The 25,779-nt window shown below is 37.7% G+C and overlaps 1 protein-coding gene and 1 non-coding gene across 2 annotated transcripts; one reads left to right on the top strand and one right to left on the bottom strand.

Annotated features, from left to right (window-relative positions):
- Positions 1–6,251: 6,251 nt before the first annotated feature.
- On the bottom strand, positions 6,252–25,191 carry LOC139968982 (uncharacterized). Its single transcript, XM_071973639.1, has 9 exons — positions 24,817–25,191; positions 22,495–22,597; positions 21,526–21,637; positions 19,556–20,769; positions 18,094–18,418; positions 17,058–17,163; positions 15,820–15,898; positions 14,504–14,613; positions 6,252–10,524 (listed from the first exon to the last, which is right to left on the bottom strand). The coding sequence occupies exons 1-9, from the start codon at positions 24,888–24,890 to the stop codon at positions 10,377–10,379; spliced, it is 2,271 nt and encodes a 756-aa protein (XP_071829740.1). The 5' UTR covers positions 24,891–25,191; the 3' UTR covers positions 6,252–10,376.
- Positions 25,192–25,468: 277 nt separating this feature from the next.
- Positions 25,469–25,539, top strand: Trnag-gcc (transfer RNA glycine (anticodon GCC)). The gene has a single exon. It is a non-coding gene; the product is annotated as a tRNA-Gly (tRNA).
- The last annotated feature ends 240 nt before the right edge of the window (positions 25,540–25,779 follow it).

Raw genomic sequence — 25,779 nt, 5'->3', positions numbered from 1 at the left:
TAACGCAACGCTACTAACTTATAATTTGAATTGATGTGAAGGGTCGCAACCACCAGGTAAGAACTTTTGAAATGCTTTAGCAGTTTTTAAAGTATCGTAAAATTGTGCAACATTCTGTCCATCTTGAAAATATGTAACTGCATGTTTGTTGCGGTATAAGCAAAAAATTAGGCTAACATTGTTTCACGCCCAGCCAGCTTCACATATAGTACTGTAACTATGGTGACATTGCACTGTTCCTATCAAATGTTATGAAGTGTTTCTTCTAACCACAAATGACAACAACTTCCGAGCCCGATCTTCACATGCATAGGTTTGAGAGACCAAGGCTTTCCGGCATACAGGCATTGTTGTTGTATAAATTTAGGTTTAAAAAGTGAGGGGGTGGGGTGGGGAAGCTGTAACCCACCATGAAATAACTATATATATATATATATATATAAATATATATATATATATATATATATATATATATATATATACATATATATTTTATTTAATTTATAGTTTATTTATTACTTGCTATCAAATGCACAGAGAATTTACCCGTAGTCTTCTTGCATGGTGTGTGTTCAACATGGTATCGAAAGTTCACATCCACTCTATAAAAAGTGCACAACTGTCAAATCGCAACAATTACATAAATATTGACATCTTTTCAAATCTTTGATATCATCCGCTCTTTTTTACGGTCGGCAAAGCTTTAACTCGGTTGCTACCGGATACAGCAAATCGGGACCACTTACGCAAACGGTCTTCAAATTAAAATTTTGTTTGCAAGGGGAAAAAATCCAGTACCAGTTCCTGCTGTTACAAAGCGTGATATTATCAAAATGAGATGACAGCGGGAAGCGAGGACCAACCTGTAACAAAAACGATATCCTTCATCTGTCAGATTTGATAGGAAGAGATATTGACGACACCAACAAAAATGCTTCATCTTGCCGTTATTAAAAGAACATTCGAAGCAGATGACGTCTCAGAGCGTCACGTCACGTCATATCTATCTGATTGGGGTCAAAATTTAAAAGTTGGTAGACTTTTATTCAGTCGTTTTGATTGTTTTGTTAAAAAAAATCAGGTGGACGGATGAACTGACATGTTGCGTCGAAATTTGTAAACAGCATTTTGGGAAAAGATATCTCATGTCGCCTATGCTTCAGAATTGAGAACCACGTAAAGTTTGAATGGGAAGGGAGAAGGGAAGAGTTGGTGGCGTGGGGTGTGGGGAGGTGATGAATTAGACGGGGGAAAGGAAATTTTGTTTTTGCCAAAATGTATAGCGTTAACGTAGGAAAAGTTTTTCTTTTTAAATATACAATACTTTAGAATCGCATCAGAATTAATAGGATACGTTTTTAGTGTGAGGGTAAAAATAGGGTAAAAATGTGAGAACGACAACGAACCCGTATCTGCTTACATATCTATAGAGCTTTTTTTGTGACTTTGCAACATTTTGATTTATGATACCAGGGAGAGACACTCACGGAAAGACAATGTACCAGGAAAACGTAACATATTTCATTTGCCCAATGAAATCACACCTGGAACGAGGAATTTTTGAAAGAAAAAAAAAATCAAAAATCTGCCAATGCAAAGATGAAAAGAATAAATACAAATTTGAGAAAAACACATATTTCTTTGTTACTTTATTACTCAGTGGTCAATAAAGTGTTATAATGATTCACAATACATAACCAACTGGTTATTCACACAGATCTCTTAGTTAGAATGAGAGTTATTTCGAGTCTCAAATATGAGAGACATAAATACTAAATGTGTGGATATTACAAAGCATGGTTCGATCAAAGTGGCACGCACTCTCATTTACGCCTCCAATACAAGATGGTCGCCTTATGGAGACTGACTAAACGCAATGGAATATATGACTTATATGATTTGTGTAAGAAGACCTCGACATGAGACGGAAACTAAAAAGTAAGGCCCACAAAGACTTTCCCGTAATACTATTCAGTTACCTATACACACGTACTCGGTCCCGTGTGTTTTGTACTCGGCATACTATAAAGGGACAGTTTGGCTACGTGATTAAGTATATAACTAATCTAGTGCTTTAGGTTTCGTGGGTATTTCCGTTATAACTCGAATACTGATATATCGAGGTATTAGTTAATTGTATTCGTAATAATTATGTTGTTGTTTTACCACTATATCTAGATGATCTCAGCTTCAGCGCTAACGAATTTTAACATTCAGGGACATTCAGGGACAGGCTAAACGTATCATCGACGGCCTCGCGCGAAGATTGACATAACACTCAGCCAAGACGACATGCTCATAATTATGAAGCAAAACCTTTCGGTAAACTGTAAAATACTGACTAAAACCGTCCGACAATTCTCCTGATGTTCAGATTACTGCATATATTAATTACAACCAAGGTTGTTTGTTCTTATTTATAATTGATAGCCTATCTGGACAACATTTCTATCTCTTTTTACATTTCAATGCCATCAATGTATTTTAGAGAGAGAGAGAGTAATCTTGGAACGCCGAAGGCCCATCTGTTGAATATCTGGTGAACATATGTACGGTACATCTTCCAGTACATGTGAGTACCCCCGAAGCAGAACGTTATAAGCTAATATCATGGAAAACATCAGAATTTCAAGGTCCCATATATGAAGAGATCTCAAAACAGATTTCATTTGCGTCTTAGCGCGCCTTGTTTTTTTTTCAAATGTGTTAGATGTCGTAAATATCGATGCGCCGTTTCATATAGACGTTAATCGAAGACAACAACATGCATTTGTGGACAGTTTTTACAACCACGACGACGTATAATGGCGTCAGTCAAATATTTCGAAAAGAATAAGTGAAACTTCCAGATATTTAAGGCATTTGAAAGGCTGAATACCGTATACCTTTGTCTATCGTAATAAGATTCCAACTCTCAAATGATTCCCTCACTTATGTTTATTTCAGCAGTGTTATAAAGTCGGATGAATATATACGCCCTCTACTGAAGGTGACCCATCTGGCAACTCGACAGTCTTGACCTACTTTCCTATCGTCGTCAACTTGACTCAAGCAGCATGCATTGTCTTAACAACTAAAATCAGAAGAGATTGGTCTACCAAACCCGAACTGCTTGCACCCCATCCTATGTATGTACAATGACGAAAATATAGCGATTTACGATGTTTATTGAACGACAAGATTTCACCTTATACTGCCATCGTTCAAAAACCCAAACCCGGGAAGTTCTTCCCTGTAACGGACAGAGTCGGTCCTTCTCACCAGCTATGTTTAATGTCAGTAAACAATATGCAGTTGGAAGCATCACAGTCGGGCTGAAAACATTAAGGAATGTACACAGGATCAGTCCTCATTCCTAACCCAGCCCCCCCCCCCACCCTACACCCTCTGGTCACCCTTGGATATGTTACTCATTTTAACCTATTCAACTTTGTCGCACAACTGAGTTTTGCACCAATAGGATTTTAAAAAGTCGTGGGTGTTTGAATTTTGTGAGGAAAAATTCAAAAAATAACAACTGTTAATAAGATGTTTAGCTCATATAAACTTAACTTCTAACTTCACGAACACCACACACCTTAAGAAATCTCATTTTCAGAAGTCTCCTTTCAGCGAACTAAAATGTCTCTTGAACTATTGAAGTAATTACTTTAATCTTCCAAATCTTTGAAATTTTTCAAATCTTTTTGAAATTTTCGCAAATTGGCAAAACAACAAATCGATACTTTTACACCACTGAAAAAAAAAAAAATCTTGTTTGCCTGTAAAATAGTTCAAAGTACTTTTACATCACAAAATAAAACAAAAAAATAGAAACAAATAGCGTAAGAACAGAAAAAAAAATGCCTCATTTCCGGGTCACCTTGCTCTACATTATAAATGATTATTAGAAAAGTTCGTCGTAAGAGAGATCAATGTCAATTTATGAAACTTGACAATGTACAAAACAGTTATGTCTATAGAAATAAAAGAAAAACTCGGAAAGCCGATCTCATCGGATTAGAAATGAATATGTTTATGGAGCCTATTTCTCTTTATATTTACTCGATACGAACTGTCATAATCATTAGCATCACTATTAACAGACGATCTATTTTTCCTTTTTGTTTTTTTTCCTTAAATTAATATGTTTGTTTCAATGTCGAATATCCTCGAAACAGACACGCCTCGGATTACAATAGGTTTCTTTATTTTGTTCTTATAATAATATATTTAATTGCCAAAAAAAAAAAAAAAACTAGTCGTAGAGAAAAACATAATCGAAGTCAATGGATTTTCTCATCAACGGTTGATCAACGCTAATTTTGTAACCTGTCGTGAAGATGGACGAAACAGTTTGTTGGCCAATTGGCCTGCTGAGGTGACCTTGGTGGTGTGAATTTCCTCTTGTATGATACTTATCAACAATCAAAGCTAGTTTACAAATAACCAATCAGGAGTGAACATCAAGGAGCGGTATAGTACAATCAATATAGCTCAAGTTCATTAATATGATAACACACACTTCATTGACATACAGAGAGATAAACAGATAAACTTGCTTAGACCTCAGACTGCACTCGCGATTGAACGGACGGAGATATGGAATGGAAGGGAGGAGTGAGTACGGGGAGGGGTCGTCTACTTTCCGGTTACGTCAAACTTCGAACGCCTCGGAGCAAGGTAGGGCAATGTGTCCAAATATAGCCCTCTTTTTCGAAGTCTTTATTTTGTCCTTAAGTACCATTCATTACTAAACATTAGAATACAATATTCTTTATCACGTAATGATTTCTCAGTTCCCCTTAATGATCTCGGGCCAGCGGCTGTGACCCCCTGCCCCCCTGCCCATATCTCAACACGAATGACGTATACACGCTCTCACGCACAATTTATGATGCAGACTTGAGATTATTATGAATTATTATGGATTGCAGGCTTTGTTATCAAACTTATGATTCGTTATGAAATAAGGAAATCTGTTTACAATAATGGACTGACTGTGTGACTGTACTATTTTCACGTGCATGATTAAGAAAAAAATTCTCAACGGACACACGGCGCGATCGATCGCGTATCTGTTTTTGTTTGTGTGTTGGGGTAGATGGGAGGGGTAAGGCCAGAAATGGAGGAGGGGTATCGCACCATTATAAACTATAAAAAAGGCCGACATATGTTCTGATGTATTGTAATGTTCGTAGTTAGACACTTTGCAAGCTATGTAAGTTGTAAACAACTTTCTCCGCCACGGACTCAATTGCAATATTCTGTTACATTAATGTCACGAGCATGTATCAAATGTTATTAATTACGCAATCGGCTATAAGGTATACAGCTTAGCTGCTTTTATGATTTAATTACAGAAACTATTGGGTGCTAGTGTTATAAATGCTCATTTAACTATCATTAACGCTCGCTACATTTACAGAACCGGACTATAAATTCATATTTCATCGCTTCCGTTCCCATCATGCCTCACACTTCCTTCGAAGTGCGGATCTTTTCAAGGATGCATGCATAAAATAGGTTAGACAGCGAAGTATAAACAAATCTCATTTTTTTCTCTCTCCATTCCTCTTCAAAAATCAAAACTACATATTTCTTTTGTTTTTTATTTATCTGAAACATAACAAAAGGATGACCCCAGTAGAAATCATGATGATGACAATAAAACAGGATTTCTCAAAAAGATCTCTCAAGTGCAGTGCACTTTCGGGGGTTCGCTTCACTGTTTCCGGAGCATTTGGATTTTGCTTAACTGCGGCAAATATAATATGATGGGTGACGGGCAAACATTAAAATGAAGTCGACATGAACAGGGATAGGTTTTATCTCTAGGCTCTGACAGATGCGAATAAGGGAAAACACAGATCAAATAACCATCTCTCCTGACAGGGTTTCTCATTACTTAATTTCTTAAATTTAATCACCGTTAAAAACAATTGAACCGCGCAAATAGGGGATCTTTATGAAATGGAATAAACAAGCCGAAAAAGAAAGTAGGATGCTTATAAACTGAGGGCGTATGTTTTAAATGAATGTTCCAAATCATGTTTGGGATTAGGCGCTGTCATAAAGTATATATGAAAGCCAGTTTGACTTTTTTTTTAAATATTTTTTTTTGTATGGGGGAGGGGTGATCGAAAAAACAACCAAATTAAGCAGGTGGGCACGTAGAGAGGACTGGAAAGTTCACATCAAAATGAAAGTCATTTTGTGACAATTTCCACTGAATCTGTGAAAACAGAAAAGAGGAACAGTAATGAGAAATATATGCAAAGATAGTTAATCTTGTATTGTACAAAAACGTTTCCGTTGGGTACAAGGAACGTGTTATGTCATATTTGAAAACAATAATAATAATAATAACAATTATAATAATAACAATAATAATCATAATAGAATAACAATAATAATAATAAAATAATTACAGAAAGAGCATGAACTATTACCTTTAATGATTATGTGCCATTTCTCAATCAAAGAAAAGAAATTGAATGCAGTATTCATTTTTTTTAAATATTTATCTCTGCGTCACTCTCTATGTACAAACATGGGGGTGGGGGGGAGGGAGGAGGGGATGAAAACATCTTGCATTGAACCGTCTTCTTAGCAATGGAGTATCATCTTCTACTTTATCGGAGTCTACTGTTCATGAACTCAACGTCGTCAAAGGGGATTGTCTTTCCCCAACCTAGAAAAACTAAGGTATTTTAAATGAATGTTTAAATATCGATTTTAAAACGTTACCACACCCTCCCCCTCCTCCATACCTAACTTAGACTTGGTTGACACCGAGCAGTTCCATTCTGATTACAAATTCCTTCAAGAGAGGCTCGTATACATTGTTGTGGTAATATGTTTGATGGAATGTGAGGAATGACAGGAGATGAACGAGGAGAAGACTGAATATAGGAGATTAGAAGAGGAGAAAAGAGGAGAGTAGAGGACAGAGGAGAGGATGGGAGAGGGAGAAGAGAAGAAATGAAATGAGAAGAGAGGAATAAAGAGGAGAATACAGGGCAGAGGAGAGGATGGGAGAGGCAGAAGTGAAGAAATGAAATGAGTAGAGAGGTCAGCGATTGAGATGAAATAACTTCACTATAGGCTATGCAATGTCATTCATGTTATAACTTTTACACTCATACTCTAAACTATTATCTGAATATCACAGAATGCTTAATTTGTGATACATTCATGTGATACAGTTACATCCGTTTCATTTCTTCCAACAGCAACAGAAAAAGGAGAGAAACTTTCACAAGGCAAGCACGGAAAGGGTTCAATTATCAAAATGACTCTCTAGATGAAACCAACGGACCTTGAGGGTGAAAATAAAATTGCTTTGACCCAAATAATGAGACGTTCGGATTCTTTTCTAGCATATTTGGGGCAATGTGGAATCATTTTCAAATATTGGGACAGAATTTGGCCCCGAAACTTCGGGCGTAAAATCCTCAAAGTTTGCGCGAGAAAACCTTGAATGCAAATCCTCTGTAAACATAGACCCATCTGACAACAAGTCCAGCGACAGAATTTTATTTTGTCATAACAGAAGGGTGCTCCAGGGGTTAGGGGTAATATTTGGCCAGACAAACTGAATAAAGTCTAACACTAACAATAGATTTGGTGGTATTGAAATTAGCATATTTGAATAGTACAATTGCTCTCAACTCTGATTAGAAGCATGCGGGACTGAGCCAATGTTGCCATGATAGTCACAGGGGTATATATATATATAATATTACGATTTCAATTATATATATTTATGTAAATATTTATATATATATACGTATGCTACCGCTCTTAGCAAGTCTTTACTAGTGCTTGAGTTTTCTCTGCAATTCTTTGTTTATTACAATTTTTACAATGTCTTATACATTAATAAGGCACATTAAATGATCGTTCTCATTAGGCAGCTGTCTAGTGGACATGGTCTAACCACAGGCTCTGGTTGAGTGCGGTAAAGCTGGGCAGGGGCAAGGGAGTGGGACCGAATGTCAAGCGAATTTCCATGGACCCCCCCCCCACTACCACCCATTGTTGAATTCCTGCAGGCCCCCATGCATATGATCAATAACCAGTCATACAATACATAACGTTTGTTGTATTTTCATTTCAAACTTTTGCTATCATAAATTTGAAAAGCTGCAGCTTGCACTTGGGTTGTACTCCAAGCCACGTTATCTTCACAGATTACTGGATAATAAATCAAACGAACTTAGAAGTCTTTTGTGGAAAAATTTAGTTGGCTGCTCCTACATTTAGAGTAATTACCTATTTAGATAAACTAAGCATTTTGTTTGTGTCCCACAAAGTTAATGTCATATTTCATTTCTGAATTTTCAAACCTTAGGGTTATGATTAATGTCATCATATGTGATATGATTTTAATTTTGACAAAAAAAAACATAGATTTCTTTTTCTCAGGGACCCTTATCTTTCCTTTCATAGTTGAGTATGGTAACACCAGACAGTAGCAAATTCAAAACACAAATGGCAGCTCTTTAAATTTCAAAACAAAGCACAGATTATAAATTCATAAACAGAAGAACATCATCGGTATGAAACTGTGGCAGGCATGGGGAGCAGGCATCAAGTAAATATATCATACCAAGGACCTCAAAGGTGTCTGATAGTGTGAACAATTCATCAAAATCCACACGTGTCTTTTAGTTAAACAATCCTTGGAGGTTTGACAATATAACATGTGAAAGAATAACAGTGGAAGACATACTTGACTGCATCATCATGTAAATATATATAAAGATACAAGTCAAATGCTGTTTGAGATATTACATCTTAACTTATTGATGTGGTATTTCAATCATATAAAACAATGTTAAGACAACACACAGGTTTGGTATGAGAAGCTGTTGAACATGCAATACAAAACAAACGAAGTTGATGTACCATAGACATGGCCAACCGTAATTAATGACACAGGGGGCCACAAAGTGTAAGTTCCATGAGGGGGGGGGGGGAGGGGGAGGCACACAGGTAAGACAAGGTCCCTATAGTCATGCCTGTAAGCAATAAATTGAAGTCACATCTGTTGTTTACATGGGTATCTCAGTAGACAACACTGAAAGAGAAATCAAAATTGCAAAACATTAGCAAAGTCTCTTTGGCTCTGTCTCCATGGTAGTTCAGGGCCTTAGGGATAAAAGTTTCAGACTGTTGCCAGGGTTTCCCTAACTTTATTCCCCACCAAACCCCTTGTGGATGTCAGAGTTGTCCACGAACCCCCAACTTTTCGAGACACGATCTGAGTCATTATTTTACTATAATACGTATAGCAGTGCTTTGTAAAAGAAAAGATCAAGTTCATAGTGTAATATTGTAGAGTTTTTCGATAGGTACGACTTTTGTACATTACTTAATTATATGATATATCAGATTTTAGTTACTCTAGTTTTGACTTTCAGAAACGTCTCACGCACCCCCTGAGATGGACTCACGCAACCCCTGGGGGTTTATGCACCCCAGTTAGAGAACCCTGCCCTAAAGAGTTATAAAACTTCAACACATCTGATGATGTTGTGTGGTCATTCTAGCATGTCACGGGGGGGGGGGGGTACCAATGTTTACAGGAGAATAAGGGTCTGACAGCAAAAATTGCAATGACTTTGTATTTATCATCCTTTTTACAAATATCATATTGATAAATTTATTTCTTAGCTGATTGCCAGAGAGGAGCAGAACTAACACCAGTACAACACCACATTGCTGGATTTAAAAAAAAATGGCAATCACTGCAACTTCCCTTCCAAAACTAGAAATATAGTCTTAACAACTGGTGTTCCATCCATGACAAAACAGCAGGTTTAATTCAGCTATAAGAGATATATTTTGCAACATCATCACACTACCGTTAATTATTTTGTTCCTCAAAGAAATACCCACAGCTGGGCATAATTTTTTCTAACATTTGCTAAGCTATTTACAGAGTTAAAGGGTGTGAAGACTCGCGCACAAAGTAACGTCTCATGCCGGTAATCTGACCTAGTTTCGAATGAGGTGTAACAAAAGTGTTAAGACACCACCATCGATCCCAGAAAATACACACACAGCTTGCTACCGTCGGTAATTAGACACCAGAGTACAGTCAATACATACAGCTACGGTCAATACCCACAACACAGTGTACATAGCAGCGATGGACATCTCAGGTCTAGATAAAAGATAACAAGGTATCACGTTTCATTACTGTCTGCATTTTGTAGCGACAAGAAGAAAACGTCATTTGCAAGCACCGGAAATTTAACTTTTTCAGAGGGTGGCATGCAGTTTGGGGCGAGTCTTCAATGCCTTTAAGTTATTCAGTATGCTGATGCGATTTCACAGGAATTCGACTTGTCTAGTCAGTTACCACCTGACACAACCTTTTGTCGCCATTAGTTGCCACCACATGACATACTGCTGGCATCCTCCTTGTAGAGATTGCCTAATGAGTTAAGAAACTCCTCGATCTCCTCTTCATTAGCGTTGTCATTGGTGGCGCTCTCCTTCATCTTCTTAACATCCGATATTCTTCCATGGAGACTACAAATTGACAAAACGGATAAAGAAAAAAGGTGAGGAGCAGGGTTTCTCTACAGGCTGCAGGTATTTCAGATGCAGAGGGAAGCAAGATCTCAATCTAGCCGACGATCTTTGCACTTATCGGGGTATAGGCTATGCAGGGCCTGAGGCTTGAAAGCATCCTATACCAACAAACATTGAACACTGCTCAATCACTGTAAACTAAGACAACGGTCAAAGGTTATTCTTGCCGGACTGGTTATTTGTGTAATAGCCCCCCCCCCAAATTTTTTTTTTAATGAGAGAAAATAAAAAATGAAACCAATCTTCAAAATTCTTTGGTTTTCATTAATTCTGTACAAGGGTATAGAAGCAATACTTTGAAAAGTTTAACTGGATTGCTACCATGAACAAACATGGGATGTACTGAATAGGACTGTGTCTGGCTTTCACTGACTCCTTGAAGGCAAGAGTTACTTTTATCACCAAAAAAAAAATGGTCACACAGATCGTTCCAATAGACAGGACAGTATACCACCAATACAGTGTGCAATGTTGTAATCGAATGGCTGACAGATCCAAGTGATGAAATGGTTGACAGCAAAATATTGGTCTACTCACACAGAGGGTCGAGACAAACAATTCTAAGTTTGTGTCATTTTTCTAGTTTTTACCAAATGTCGCAATATAGGAAAAAAATTCTCCGTCAATTCTTCAAAGTAAATGTTGCAGTATTACTTTCCGGATTTTTTATATTTTTATTCCTTTTATCTATATATATATTTTTATTCTTTTTTGTTGTTGTTGAAATACATATATTTTATATTTAGAGTGTCATAGGCAGAGCTTTAAGAGTGGGCCCAAACATTAAGCTTAATGTCTCATGTTACAGTGTAAGATCAGATTATGCGCCAATTACCAGGAGGCAAATCTTAAGAGCTTTGATACTGCTAACAGCTGGGTTGAATGTCACCAATAAAGACTTAGATTATCATGTTACGGATTTACAGGGTAATTGAAACGGACAGGAAGCAGACGGAGCACAGTAAGGCACTTTAAGAGGAGAGGAGTAAAAAAAAAAAAAGGAGAGGAGAGATATATGTTATGATTCTTCCGACATGAAACATCGTCGACAGCTTCTGAAATGGGCACAATACGTGGTTGCTTAATTGGTACAAATTTATTTGGAGTTTCAGTTTCTTCCTGAGTTCAGACATTCTTGCTAACTGCCATCGATGTCTTTTCATTTCCTCGCCAGATTCTGTTACACTTACTAAGTGTTCTTCTTAAGCTTTGAAAATATCAGAGTGACATGGGTTGAAATTGTTTTGCCCTTTTCGTTTCTGTTTTTTGTTGTCTCTCTTTTCCTCGTACCTTATAGACTCACCGAGGGCTAATGTTTAAATCCTGTTCTGGCCAAATCTTAGATTTCTTTGCTCTTTGATAAATTTGCTTATAAATTAATTTTCCAGTTACTTTCTCATTGTCTATTTTTTGCTCTGACATCTGCCACCAAAACAAAGATCTCGGGTACCTACTTCTCTTAATAGTTGTCCTGTGATCGAAGACAACAAATTATACATCTGTACAAACGACATCCTTAAGTCTTTGCCATAATGCTCACACAAACAGTAAAATTACTGTCAGATCTTTTATGTTACAATCATACACCACAAGGTATGTTGTAGTGTATGTTTATATGTATCTATATCTATATATATATATTTATATATGTATATACAGTATATATATATATATATATGTATATATATATATATATACATATGTATACCACAAGGTATGTAGTAGTGTATGTATGTATATATATGTGTATATATATATTTTCCAACTCACTACGATTTCAATTACATATATATAGTAAATAAATAAAGAATAACACCAGAAAAATTCCGCTCCCCGACTGGTTTTGTCCTTTGGGACTCATCAGACGAAGGTAGTAATCGAACCCCCGGATCTTGTGTCACAGACCAAAGTCCGTACCACTCAACCACAGTGATTCTACTGGTGTGTAAATGCGTATATATTGGCTTTGTATAAGGTCATTGAGGGCGTATTAACCAAGTGTTATGATTGTACAGAGTGCACCCCTGGTGCTTTGAATCTGACAATTTACACAGAATAACCACTCTTTATAGGCAAGCCAAGCCGTAAATAAGAAATGTGTAGCAAGTGGTATGACAGATATGTAGTAAATAAATAATTCAAACCCCGATTGCCGTCGGGACAATTTTGGAAAATGGCTTTTGAACTGGACAGTTTATGGAGGTAAGAAGAAAAAAACAGAAAAAAAGTTTTGAACATGCTCTGGTTCAGTTTTTAATATTCATAAAACAACATTTCGATCTTATATGAACATTTAGGACAATACTGAATAGCCAACAGTGTCACATAGCCAGATGGAATACATGCATACCGTATGTAAATAAGTAATGGGTGTGTCATGGGCAAGGCCGTGAGGGAATGCCAGGTCAACTGGACTATGCATAGTCAACTGGACTATGCAAGTAAAATTGCTTAACTTCAATTGACATTCATTCAGTGTGTTTGGATGGAATGTTTGCCTGAGATGATGCGGGCTAATATAAAAAACAGTAGCAGCAATTGTGGCGTGGCCCATTATTATTATGTCGATGCAATAGTGACGACACACTCCTACGTACCGTGCAGTTATACTGTGTGTTTCCTGCCTGAATTTAGTAAAAGGTGGCTACTGTGTGTTCCTGGATATTTTTCTGTACTGAAAGTTGGGTTACTGGGTGTTCCCACATGTGTCCACAGGGTAACTTACCAAATGTGTGTTATAGCTCAGGGTAACTTTTTGTTCCCAAACGTTTGTTATAGCCCATCAGGTAACTTCTTGTTCCCAAACGTGTGTTACAGCCCAGGATAACTTAGTGTTCCCAAACGTGTGTTACTGCCCAGGGTAAGTTCATGTTCCCACATGTTTTGCTGCCAACTGAAGAACCGGGAGTTGCTCAACAACTGTCCCAAACTCTACAACCGAGCCATTATTGTCTTCATTTCCTGTCCACCGCCTTACGTAACCCGTGACAAACAGCCATCCTCATTTCAGGACTATAACAGGAGCATTACCGGACATTTAGTACATTTCAATGGTGAATAACATGACAATTGAAATAGCTGTAGATGTATTACTAAAACTCATATTGTTCTTATCTTCTTTGACTATGATAAATCATATTGTTCTTATCTTCTTGGACTATGATATATCAAGACACAAGTTTTGCCTGAAGTCACCATATTAAGTAGCATCACCAAGATGCTGGGGAAGAAGCACAATGTGAGCCACTCCAATGTTCCTGTGTGTTATGTCTTTTTTCTGTATGATAACATAAGAAATAAATTTGAATTTAATTGAGTTGAATAAAGCCCGGGTCACATCTGCGCTATTCAACACACCATTCAACTCGCAATACAATTGAAGGTTGAATCGCGTAGTTAGACACGGGTATCAACTTGTTGCGCAATAAAAGTTGCGCCGTTGATATGGGTTGATTTGCAATAGAGCAATGTCCTAATCAGCGCAACTTCTCAGAAGCAACTTTTCTAATGCGCGTGATTTTAGTTGCGAGTTGAATCGCGTGTTGGATCGCGCAGATGTGACCCGGGCTTAACTTGAAGCTGCACAATTCAAAATCAGCCAATCATAGCTTCTCAAAACTTGTCTCATTCATTGGTCTAAAGCTGATCAGTATTAGTATTTGGTCCACTGATTTGTCTTCTTGACAGTACATTGATGAATACAATACATCTGATGACGGAATTATGAAATGGGCTTAGTTGCTATTGTTCAAGCTCAATATGAATACATGGGGTGGGGGGAGAGAGAGGGAGGGGTTGAATAAATCAGAGCATTGAGCATCCTCTGTAGAGAGTTAAAGAAGAGGACTAAAGACTGAAGAAGACAATATATAAGATGACAATGGTGTGTGCTATTGACGATTCATGTGACACCAACCTTCTCTGATGTTGCTGGAGCTCCAATAACTCTTTTCTCTTCTTCGTTACTTCCGTTTGGGTTTTCTTTTCCGAGAGGATGATACGTTTCAGTTGAACCTTTAATTCAAGCTATCCAAGGAAAAAACAAAAAAGAAAAGTTAAAATAATTTCATTCAAAAAATGACAATGTTCAGATATGCTGAAGTTTTTGTAATAACAAGTTACATGTCAATAACTTTTGAGTACAGCAATAAAACAGCCTTATTTTCTCACTTCCCTGATTAGACCAGTGCCCTTATAAATGGACTTTCAGCGGTTTCAAGCTTAACGTTAATTATTATTTTTGTTTTTTACTTTTGATTAGTTTGCATACAGTAGCTATTCATTTTGTGTCATACTGTGTACACAAATTATCCAAAATCATGTAAGTTTATGCAGGTTTTGTACACAGATGAAGTTGCAGAACACATGATGCTGTAGAAAGAATAATGAAAGATTCTGCAAGATTCTTTAAAGGTGTTACAATACCATTCCTCAACACCCAACGCCTTTGCCTTGCTATCTCTTGTACCTCCCTCCCAAACCCTCATCCCCACCTCCCAAACTCGCAGGAAGAAATTATTCCTCTGTACATAGCTGGTGGTTATTTTTTAGACTTTATTTTATTAGATTATGATATTGAAGAACAGGTGATGCTGTAAAAAGATTCTTCAAGATTCTTTAAAGGTGTTACCATACCATTCCTCAACACCCATAGTCTTTGCCTTTCTTCCCTCTTTTACCTCCCCCCCCCCACCCCCACCAACCCTCATCCTCACCTCCACAACTCGCAGGAAGAAATTATTCCTCTATATATAGCTGTTGGTATTTTTTAGACTTTATTTTATTAGATTTATGATTCATTTCTTTAGGCTTTTTTTTTCTTCTGTTACATAAATCTGTCCATCAAAGAGATTATATTATAATAACATATTAGATTAGATTATTATAATATATTAAATTTTTAACTGACAGCCAAAGACTGTCCCACTGCAATTTAATATTACTCTTTGAGACCATTTTGAGACCAGACTGGACCACTGTCATTTTACTCTATATTGACATTTACGTGGACCGTGCCACTTTCATGCTTCTTTTCAATCTGGTTGGCATTCATTCCATGTCATAATTATGGTAAGACGCTACACAGAGCATGGCAAAAAAAACACAACACTGCAGCCACAGATGCTACAAGACTTATCTTTATCACAGAAATATATTTGTTCTCATCCCTCCTCTCCCCAACCCCCACCACCCCTCTCGGTTCCAGAAGCACAAAGATGGAAGTTATCTTACCAATTCGAGAATATCGTCTGTAGTGTCACTGATTATCTTGTCATGAACAGTCTTCAACCTTTTGTTTTTCATGTCATTTCTACAAAGGAGGAAAAAAAATGCCTTAAGAAATAATGTACAGCAAATAATGTAGTTCCTATGGTTTCACCCGAGAAAAAAAAAGATTTAACTGAAAAAGCAAAAAAACTAATATTGGAACAGTATTTAGATGCTTTCCCATCTCTATTTGTTTGTTTTTGTTTCGCTCTCATTTCACCAAATGAAGAGTTGTTTTGGAATGGTAGATTTTTCATATACAAGTATTAATCTACACTGATTTTATCCAGGAATCAACTATGTTATATTTATAGTAACTATTCAACAAACTAAAAATATCTTTTGCCTTCAAAGTGCGGAGTTAGGAGAAAGTTTGCAAAATCGTTAAAACTTGTTTGAAAAGTGACTTGGTTTCCTGTTTATGAAAAATGACTGGGTCTTGTTGCCCGTGCCATAAATGTACAGATTGGACCAAGATATTCTAACCTTTGAATAAGAACATGCAACCGATTGGGGTTCTTCAGTGTCTCTCAAAGGGGGCTGTCATATCGGTCTCAACAGTGCCATAGATAATGCTCTGGGTCCTACTACACCTGATCTATCCTGTTTACAGAATCTCCAAAGTATTTTGTATAGTGCTGTAACATATCTCAATCTATGTGCTAATTGTGTATATGTCTCCCATAGATCTCGTCTTCAAAATTTTACAAGACAAATCGTTGCTATAAGTCCAGTGTATTCCATTTTGGAGACTTGAATACATTTCTAGTGACGACGCTCAAAGCTTAAACTCAGTTGATTGAATTTGATTTGAAAATAACTCAAAGAAGCTTGAATCTGATTGGTTGACGACCAGACATGTGTCAAGTCACCAAAACGAAGGGTGGGCGACATTTCGTTTCTAAAATGTGCTGTTTATGATGATATATGTCAAACCATTATATGTTAGTTTGAATTATGTCACACTATGTGTGAATTATGGAATGTGCAGGTACTTTTGCCCAGAAGTGTCCATCAGAGCTTCCTCAAGAGGAATTCTCAGCGATTTTCAGAGTCTGCAGCTTATCATTTTGCGGAACTTGACAGGAATGATATGATGTGCTTTCTTTTGATTAAGGGTGTGGCTGGGATCCCCATTGCAAGGGTTTCATGGAAAACGCTATACATGTTGCAAATGTTTCAAATTGAATTTCCCATAGTACCTGGATATTTTGCCTTCTTCTTGTATACAATTCAACAGAATATCCAGGTCGCACAAATCTGAGCTTTTTCGTTTTGCGGTACTGATTGGTGGGATAGCCTCGTCACCTGTGAAAGCAAACAAAAGAACAGATTAGCTACAGAACACATTCGACTGTGCTAATAGAACAAAATAATTAGTCTGAAACAATGGAGGAACAAAGAGAACAAAATTAAACCACATTCGCCTATTATACCAATGTACTCTATCTAAAATTGTAAACCATGAAAACTAAAAAAAGAGTCATCTTTGATGCAGTTTAACAATTGACTTAAAGTGATGTCAGAATAAATAACGTAATTAATTGTGGTCAATTTGCCAGGTTACCCGATGAAAATAACAACAGTCTACTTTTGAGGGCCACTTATGTTTGTCTGTGTAGCCTAGCTCTCCCCTAAATAACACAATAGACTGATAATGCTAGCACTTTCTGTTCAAAAAGTTCCAACATAAATTCAATGTTCATGGGATTTCCAACAAAAACACCAATTACAATCTATATATATATTGTTTTGGGTCCTTTAAAATGTACAGTTTTGTTAATTACATACATGCATATTCAGTTTCCTTCCACCAATCGAGTTGAAAAATGAAAATGCATTTGCATCAATTTTTACCAAGAGACAGAACTGACATTCAAGCTAGATGTGGTCTACATAGATTTTCCACTCTGCAACGACAGGCGCGAAGAAACAAGTAGGCTATTGTTAGGAGAGCCAAACTGCAATTCGAAGTTTGTGGTGCTTCTCTCAAACTGTGTTTGAATTTTCAGTTACTAACTTTGTCTGATACAAATCGTCTTGCAAATTAGTTTGTAAAACCTAGATGTTGTTAATATTACCAACCAACCATTATTCGTAAGCTCCAAAATCTACCAGGAGGCTGCCATACTACGCCAGTAGTATAAATTAACAGTCTATAAGGGTAAGAAGTGTGGGTATTTTTCGGCATGATGTAAACCAGAGGTGACCATGACATTTGACCATTTTGTTACTTACCCATTTCTGACTCGGAGGAAAATACCTGTCCCTCATCCTCAGTTTCCTCTACCTCCACATCAGAGTCCAGAACCATCTTGGGCGTTGTGATGGTCTTCATATTCCCAATGGCTTTCTTCTTGAGCTCCTTGCCTGACCTTGATTTTTTCACTAGACTGGATTTGACCTTATTTCCATGTGCCTTAGAAACACTGGTACTGCCTTTCTCTGTGCCTTTCGCTTTGTTGGTGTTCGGCTTGACAGCGACCTTCCAGTTGGTCACCGTAGAAGGGGATGACGATGACATATTAGAACGAAGTTGGGCTCTTGACTTGGCCAGTAAATCCTGATGAATGGTAATTGAACAGAAGTATAATGAAAAAAAAATCCTGTACAGTAATCATTAGCAGCTTTCATCATTATCACTTATTCCAATTGTTTTTGCAATTAGTAATTAACATTTTTAACATGTGAAAATAATCCATCCTGAAGTGAGGTGCATATATATGCACATTTATAATGCATTGTCACTTGAAATTGAAAGGTGGTACTGTCTGCAAGTATACAATGTGTACTATGGTAGATCAGGGTTTTCCTAACTTGATCCCCCACGAACTCCCTGTGGAAGACAGAATTGTTCACGAACCCCCAACTTTTCGAGATACGATCGGAGTCATTATTATACTATAATACTGTACATACAGTATAACAGTGCTTTGTTAAAGGTCAAGTTCATAGTGTAATATTGTAGAGTTTGTAGATAGGTATGACTTTTGTACATTACTAAATTATATGATATATCAGATTTTAGTTCAACAAAAAGTACTCTAGCTTTGACTTTAAGAAATGTCTCACGAATCCCCTGGGATGGACTCACGCACCTCCTGGGGGTTCTTGCACCCCAGTAAGGGAACCCATTCTGTAGATTCTCCTATTGATTATCAGAGGATCCAGGATACCAACTTGAAATGCAACAGGCTTGCTTATTTCTTCCTTCACTTCATATGATAGGAAAATGTCAAAACTTTGGACTTTCACTTTTTACATGAAAGGACAGGTGACTACTGAAAAGTTAAATTTAATAGAGAAGTATACTGTAGTACCTGTAGAGTATAAAGGTAGCAAATGTGATCAGTATTATGAGTTATTTTCATAAGTCAAGTTTTAAAGTAACATCATGATCAGAAATTTCAAACAAAGAGTTCTTTATGCTCTTCATGGATGGTCAGAGTTCAGACATAATCCACGTTTGATGTTTGATATAGAGGTTACATGACATCTCACCTGACTAAAACTCTCACACTACATTAACCAATGACATCTTGCAATTTTGAAGATAGGAGTGTCAGGAAGACCAAGCATCTTTCACAATTTTGCAAAGAGGTGACTGAATTATCTTCATAATCATTGTGGTTAGATTTGCACAAGATTCATATCGAGAAGCCAGTGCGAAAATAAAAATAACTTAGTCATCGGTACCTACCAGAGTTCTATCGAGAGGAGACATTCCTCCGAGCTTTCTCTGTAGCTTAGCCAATTTCTTAGCTTCTTCTTGATTGGCCCCTTCTTCGAGGCTTTCGCTACCCTCGTCGACATATCCAATTTCTGAATTGGTCTGTTTCCTGTAACGTCTGCTGCTACTGCTGTTCGCTTTCCTTTCCGATACTTTTTCCGGCGTTACCAATTTGTCGATGGTTTGACTTGTTTCTCTCCGAGATAAATCCCCGGCATCAGGGTCAGCGACCTCAGAGACAGATGACGTTTGAAAGTCTTCTTCATCGTCTTCAATTATTTGTTCTTTAGATGTTCTACTTATTTTTTTTGTGGGCTTTCCCGTAGTTTTATTTATTGTTTTTGTGTTCCTGGTCGATCTTACACTTCTACTCCTTTGACTACCAGATTTACTTGAAGATCTCTTGCCTTTGCCAGAGTTTAAGGATTCATTTTCTACCTCGTCTCTTCCAAGACTGTCCATCACTCCTGACTCACTGTCAAGTCTACTTCTTATAACACCACTTCTATCCCCGTCTCTTAAATCTAGCGGAGACATTCCCTCTAGTCTCCTAAGATGGACCTCACTTATGTCCTTTATTGGAGGATTTACAGTGCCAGCGTCTGCATCCACATCACTATCTTCATCCGAATAGTCATCTTGTCCGCTCCGTACATTCTCATCCTCAGATTCCGATGGATCTTCGTCTCCACGTTGGACGTGCACTGATGTTCTTGATGCACTGTTGCCGACTATTTGAGCACTGGCACCATTTGGAAACTGTTCTGGAAGGCCTGACTCATTTTCTACCTCTGACTGCGTTGTCCTTCGCCGCCTCGATCTTACGAGAGGCGAAGACAACGCAGCTTGAGCAGCATCTTCATCCTTGGACAAAACTGACACTTCCTTGGTTCCACTCGGAGAAGGGTGAATTGACACTGGATTTCCCCGTTTAATACTGTCACCTTGTCTCGATTTCTTTGTTGTTGGCAAAACTTTAGCAGGATGGATTGCGTCGTCACTAGTTACCACCGAAGTGTCACAATGGTTCTTTCTGACAGACTCTGTTTTTTCATGTGCTGACTTCCTGAAAGACCTTGTTAGATTCCCGACTCTTGAATTGGTCTTCGGAGATATGTTTTCACAGTCTGAAGAATTCTGTGCAGACTGTCTACCACTGATGGTCTGCATATCCTTGGTAGCCACTATGAAGGTCAACAGAAACATTTTAGAATTTAGATATGCTATATATATATATTGCACAGTTTGTTTCATTATAAATACAAACTGAATACCAATAGAAGTACAGTACTGTATGCAAATTACATTATGTTACAACAATACCACAATGCTGTACCAATTCAACGCTTTAAAATAAGTTTGTTTGGGAAAAGTGTGTAGGGTTATCAATCAATCTGATTCTATGTTTGAAGTCAACCTGACTACTGTGGTCAAGTTTAAAGACTAACCTTGAAAAGGGATCTTAGCATAAGAAAGCATCAACAGAACACTAGCACCAATGGAGATACAGTAGCTAATCACATGTTCCACTTTTAGCACAAAGGTAATGACTAATTTGCGGTTTAATTTAATAAACCGCGGTAGGGGGAAATCGGATCAGAAATAATGTTGGGAGGCTTCACATAGGTTTAAAAATTTATATGGTAACATTTCTCCCTGTCAGGGGATATAAACTTCTTCAGCTTTGAGGGCTCAGAAACAAATCAACATTTCTTGGATCCATTGAATTCTGACATGTCCAGAACTTGAAGTTAAGACTGAGCATTGAACAAACTTACAACAAGGCATACTTGATCTCTTTGCCACTGTATAACTTGGCTAATTCCATTAACACTGGAGGGGCTCTAAGATGATACTGAGGAATATGGGGTTTAACCAGACAACCATCATTGTGCACCCTGGCAGATGTCTAAGGTACTGGAGCAACCCTATCACTGTACCTTCATCTTGGTAGCTGGTATCATGGTTAGGTGGATGACTTGTTGTTAAAACTTGAGACTTGCTGGTGCCACTTCTACTTTTGGGTGCTTTCGACCGCTTTCTAGTGTCAACCTTAACAATTAGAAGAAAAGCTATGTATAAAGTCTACAGGTTCAACATACAGTATTGTCTGATGCATCATCCCAACATCCTCCAATTGGGGTAATAACATTCTTCAGACAGCATTTATAAATGCCCTTCTAAATAATACCAAATTTTAGTCCTGAGTTTTCATGTCCAAAAGGATTGTTAGATTCATATCGTTGACTACCATGGCAGAAATAACTTTATATACAAATAACACATATGTATATCATATATGAGGCATTTATAACCAGCTGTATACATCCAGGCTGGTTCACATGCCGCACAGATCTACTGTAGATACCGTAGTACGTCCTCCTTTAATAATCTGGAGCAATATCCCCCCACCCGCCCCCCACATATGTGTACATTGCATATGAACAGTCTTTGAAAGTTCTGACATACAGCATTTTAAGAAAGTTGCGAGGTGAGCACTGCTAAATTTAGCAGTTAAGCATTTAATCACCAGTTTTTCATTTTCTATTTTTACAGTCCATTAATGGACGGCAAATATAGAAAATGAAAAACTGGTGATTCAATTTCCATGTGGAACTCAGCAGCTTGTCATACTTTACTTTAGACAAGATAATTCAATCATATTAGTGTCCTTCCACTCCCCATCTCTTTACACAAAAATGAAGAAGCAAGAACTGAGTTGTTTCAGACTATTTCAAGATTAAATCACTTAGTATTAATTAATTATTGATTCCATACAATCCATAGCCAATTAATTGTTGAGACTACTAATCTGTCTTGTTTAGGTTTAGGGGCCATACCCGTCACAATCAGCTGCAAACAACTGTTAGAAACCATATTGCGTGGCAAGTCAGTAAGCAACTCTATACCTTTTTACCACCATGTTCTGTTCCCTTTGCAGTTCTCGGTGGACTGCGTTGGTTGATTTTGTCATAACTTATATGAAATGCTCGAACTTTTGTTGTTCTCTTCCTGTAGAGAAAGAAAATAATTCAAGTTGATTATTAATCTGAATATGCAACTGATTTCTCTGACAAGGAATTAGGGCAATTTCACTATTAATAGCATTTCATTTTTGATGTTTGGGGAAACTTTGGTACAGTATCATAAACAAGTTCCTCACATAGGGGTTTGTCATCTTAGGTTTGTTTTACAGAAGGCACATAATTGTCCTGGCCTAAACTAAGCATTCAATGAAATTACAGAAGCTTTTTTATGTAGATCCTACAGTATTTACAGACAAACATGTACAAACAAACAAAAACTAGTCAAAAGGATCCTCTTGCTAAATAACTCAGAAAAGTGAGCAAAACGTGGTGGATATTGGGTAACGAAGTGATTATTCGCAGCCCGGCGAATAACGTACACAGACACCTTATTTGCAGGGCTGTGACGATTTTGGAAATAGGTATATTATTGGCTTTCGATGACATCATTTTTGATGTGACGTCATTCATTTGACCTCGGCGCGCAAACCCGAAGTTCTTTCATGTCTTTCAGTTTCAGGCTTACAAAATCAGAATCTACATTTTACATGTTACAGATGCTACATTTTAAATGTCATGAATTATTAGCAAAATATGGTTTTTGACACATTAAACACATTAATTTTAACATTAAATTTACGATTCAGCCCTAGGTGCCTAGGCCCCAGGCCTAAGTCTGTACGTAAGTTCTAACGTAGGTAGGCTATATATAGCCTAAAATACATGTCATAAGCGTTACTGTTAGGCTAGGCTAAATGGACTGACCAACGGTTAGCCACTGCCTAGTCTTGCTAAAGTTAGGTGTAGGCAGTGATTAAGGATATGAAAGGATAGAACAGTTGGCCCCAAATCATGAGATTGAATCTTTTGCAAGTTCCCAGATTTATGAGATGCAAAAAGGGCTTCTGAAAAGTCAATTTTGGGGTCCTCAATTATGCCAATCTTTATGGCCCCATAACGTCAAATATAGGTAGCTACTTAATCCTTATTTGAGGGGCTTGGAAGGCCGGTTTTGCTATTGATACCAGTCAGTTTAGGGGCCTTGAAAAAGCCAACCTTTTGGGCTCAAATAGTCTTAGCCACTTCATAAGCTAATTTTTGGAACCCCAGCAGTTCAATTTTAAAAGCTTATTTTAAGGGAGCTTATCTTGGGATTCCCCAAAAGCCGACATTGCCTGAAAGCCAATATGGTCAAGGGTGTGACACTCCCCCCCCCCCACACCTTTACATGCAAATGAGCAGTCACTCTGCAAAAACAAAAGGTGAAAATGAGGGATAACATTTTCTTCTGTTGGCGGTACTAATGCTAGACTGGTTCAATCTTACGGCCCTAGGCGCCCAAAACCAATCATAACAGCATTAAGATAGGAATCCCAAAGGCCAATAAATTCCCCAAATATAGGAGCTCCCAATTAAGACTCTCAAAAAGCCAGCTGGTGCTCAAAAGCAAACTCGAATAGCCCCAAAAGTTACTGAGCCCATTAACCCAGTCTAAGGCTGCCCTGTGAATAAGGTGTATGTTTCTGGCTGTTCGCAGGGCAGCCCTGCAAATAAGGTGTCTGTGTCCGGCTGTTCGCAGGGCTGCCCTGTGAATAAGATACTAGTGTCCGGCTATTCGCAGGGCTGCCCTGCGAATAAGATGTTTGTGTCCAGCTATTCGCAGGGCTGCCCTGCGAAAAAGGTGTATGTGTCTGGCTATTCGCAGGGCTGCCCTGCGAATAAGCCCCACCATTGGGTAATTCCTATCTACTGTACTAATACCAATTTTATGATACCTTCATAATTAATCAAAATGATGAAATGTGTGGTTACTAATGTCATGGGCAGTTTGTCCATACATAATTCCATGTGGCTCTTTACCTTGTATCTACAGTACAATATAACTTTAGAAGTTGCCGGCCTGATATCTGATGCTGAATGATAGCCTTTATTATAGGGCATATTATTACATTACTTAAGTCTATGTCCTATGTGTCCAATTAATCACCAATTTGTGCACAAAATTTGAATCTTAAGTTCTTTCTGCTTAATCTGCCAATATACCGTATAACACTAACAACAAACTGTAACAGTTACAGGCTAGCTAAGTAAGGCTTGTGCTACCGTTCTGGGCCCTTAATGTAGGCTAGGCCTAAACTAAAGTGAGGGATGAAGTTAAGGCTAACTAGTAGTAGCCTATTATTAAAATTAGTTTATCCTACTTACGATCCTGCTCGAAGGTATTTTTTCACGCCAGCCCTGTCCGGAATCATTAGTAGCTGTTGTTTACTGTTGTCCATGTTGGGGGGTTAACCCGAAAGGTTGGATTGATTCAACTAGGCCTAGGCTATACTGATTTACTTGACTTGTGTTATGGCTAACAATCCATGAAAATATTCTTCACTTCCATTAGTATTAGGCCTATGATGTGCTATATAAATTTATTCCAACAGTTCATAATGCCAGTCGACATGTATTCCGAGGCTCACTTTATATAGTATAGGCGGCCACTACTAGTAATACTGTATTACTTATTTGAATTCTTCGAGGGAGTGCGTTGGGTAATGTTGAGCGCTAGTACACAGTGTTGGTGTAATCGTGACAAGGGACTGAGGGAGCTACGTTAACTGTTTTGATTACCGCGCGATCGGAACGCCTCAGGCGAAGGGTCGACCTGACAGTGAATAACTTCTTTCAAGATTACATAGGCAAGTATGCATGGCATCTATTGTCTTCACTCATTATCAACATTTACTGACCAATATGGACCTATTTATAAAAGTTGTAATTGTTTAAGGGAAAATATCAGGATATGAAATGTTTACTGTGTAGTACAATATACTATATATATTTTTAGTCTCTCACTTATTTTCAGTCGGCACTGGTGGTTCAGTGGTAGAATTCTCGCCTGCCACGCGGGAGGCCCGGGTTCGATTCCCGGCCAGTGCAATTCTTTTATTTCTCCATTCTCTCGGAAGGAAAATTAACTTGTAAATTTGATGGAGTAATTTTTTTTGCGTTACCAGGAAAGATGTGAAAAGGCTCTTTCCCGTGGTTTCGATAGAAAAAAGTTTCAGGTAGTCAGTGACCTAAATTTCTAGTTGCGTGTATGGTATGCATGGTATGGTAGGTAGTAACATGTATCTCAAAGTTGCTTTTCTGTTTATTTCATATCAAAGCTGTAAGCAT

This window comes from Apostichopus japonicus, chromosome 6 (genome assembly GCF_037975245.1).
Source record: "Apostichopus japonicus isolate 1M-3 chromosome 6, ASM3797524v1, whole genome shotgun sequence".
NCBI lineage: Eukaryota > Metazoa > Echinodermata > Holothuroidea > Aspidochirotida > Stichopodidae > Apostichopus > Apostichopus japonicus.
This window is presented reverse-complemented; position numbering and strand designations above follow the sequence as displayed.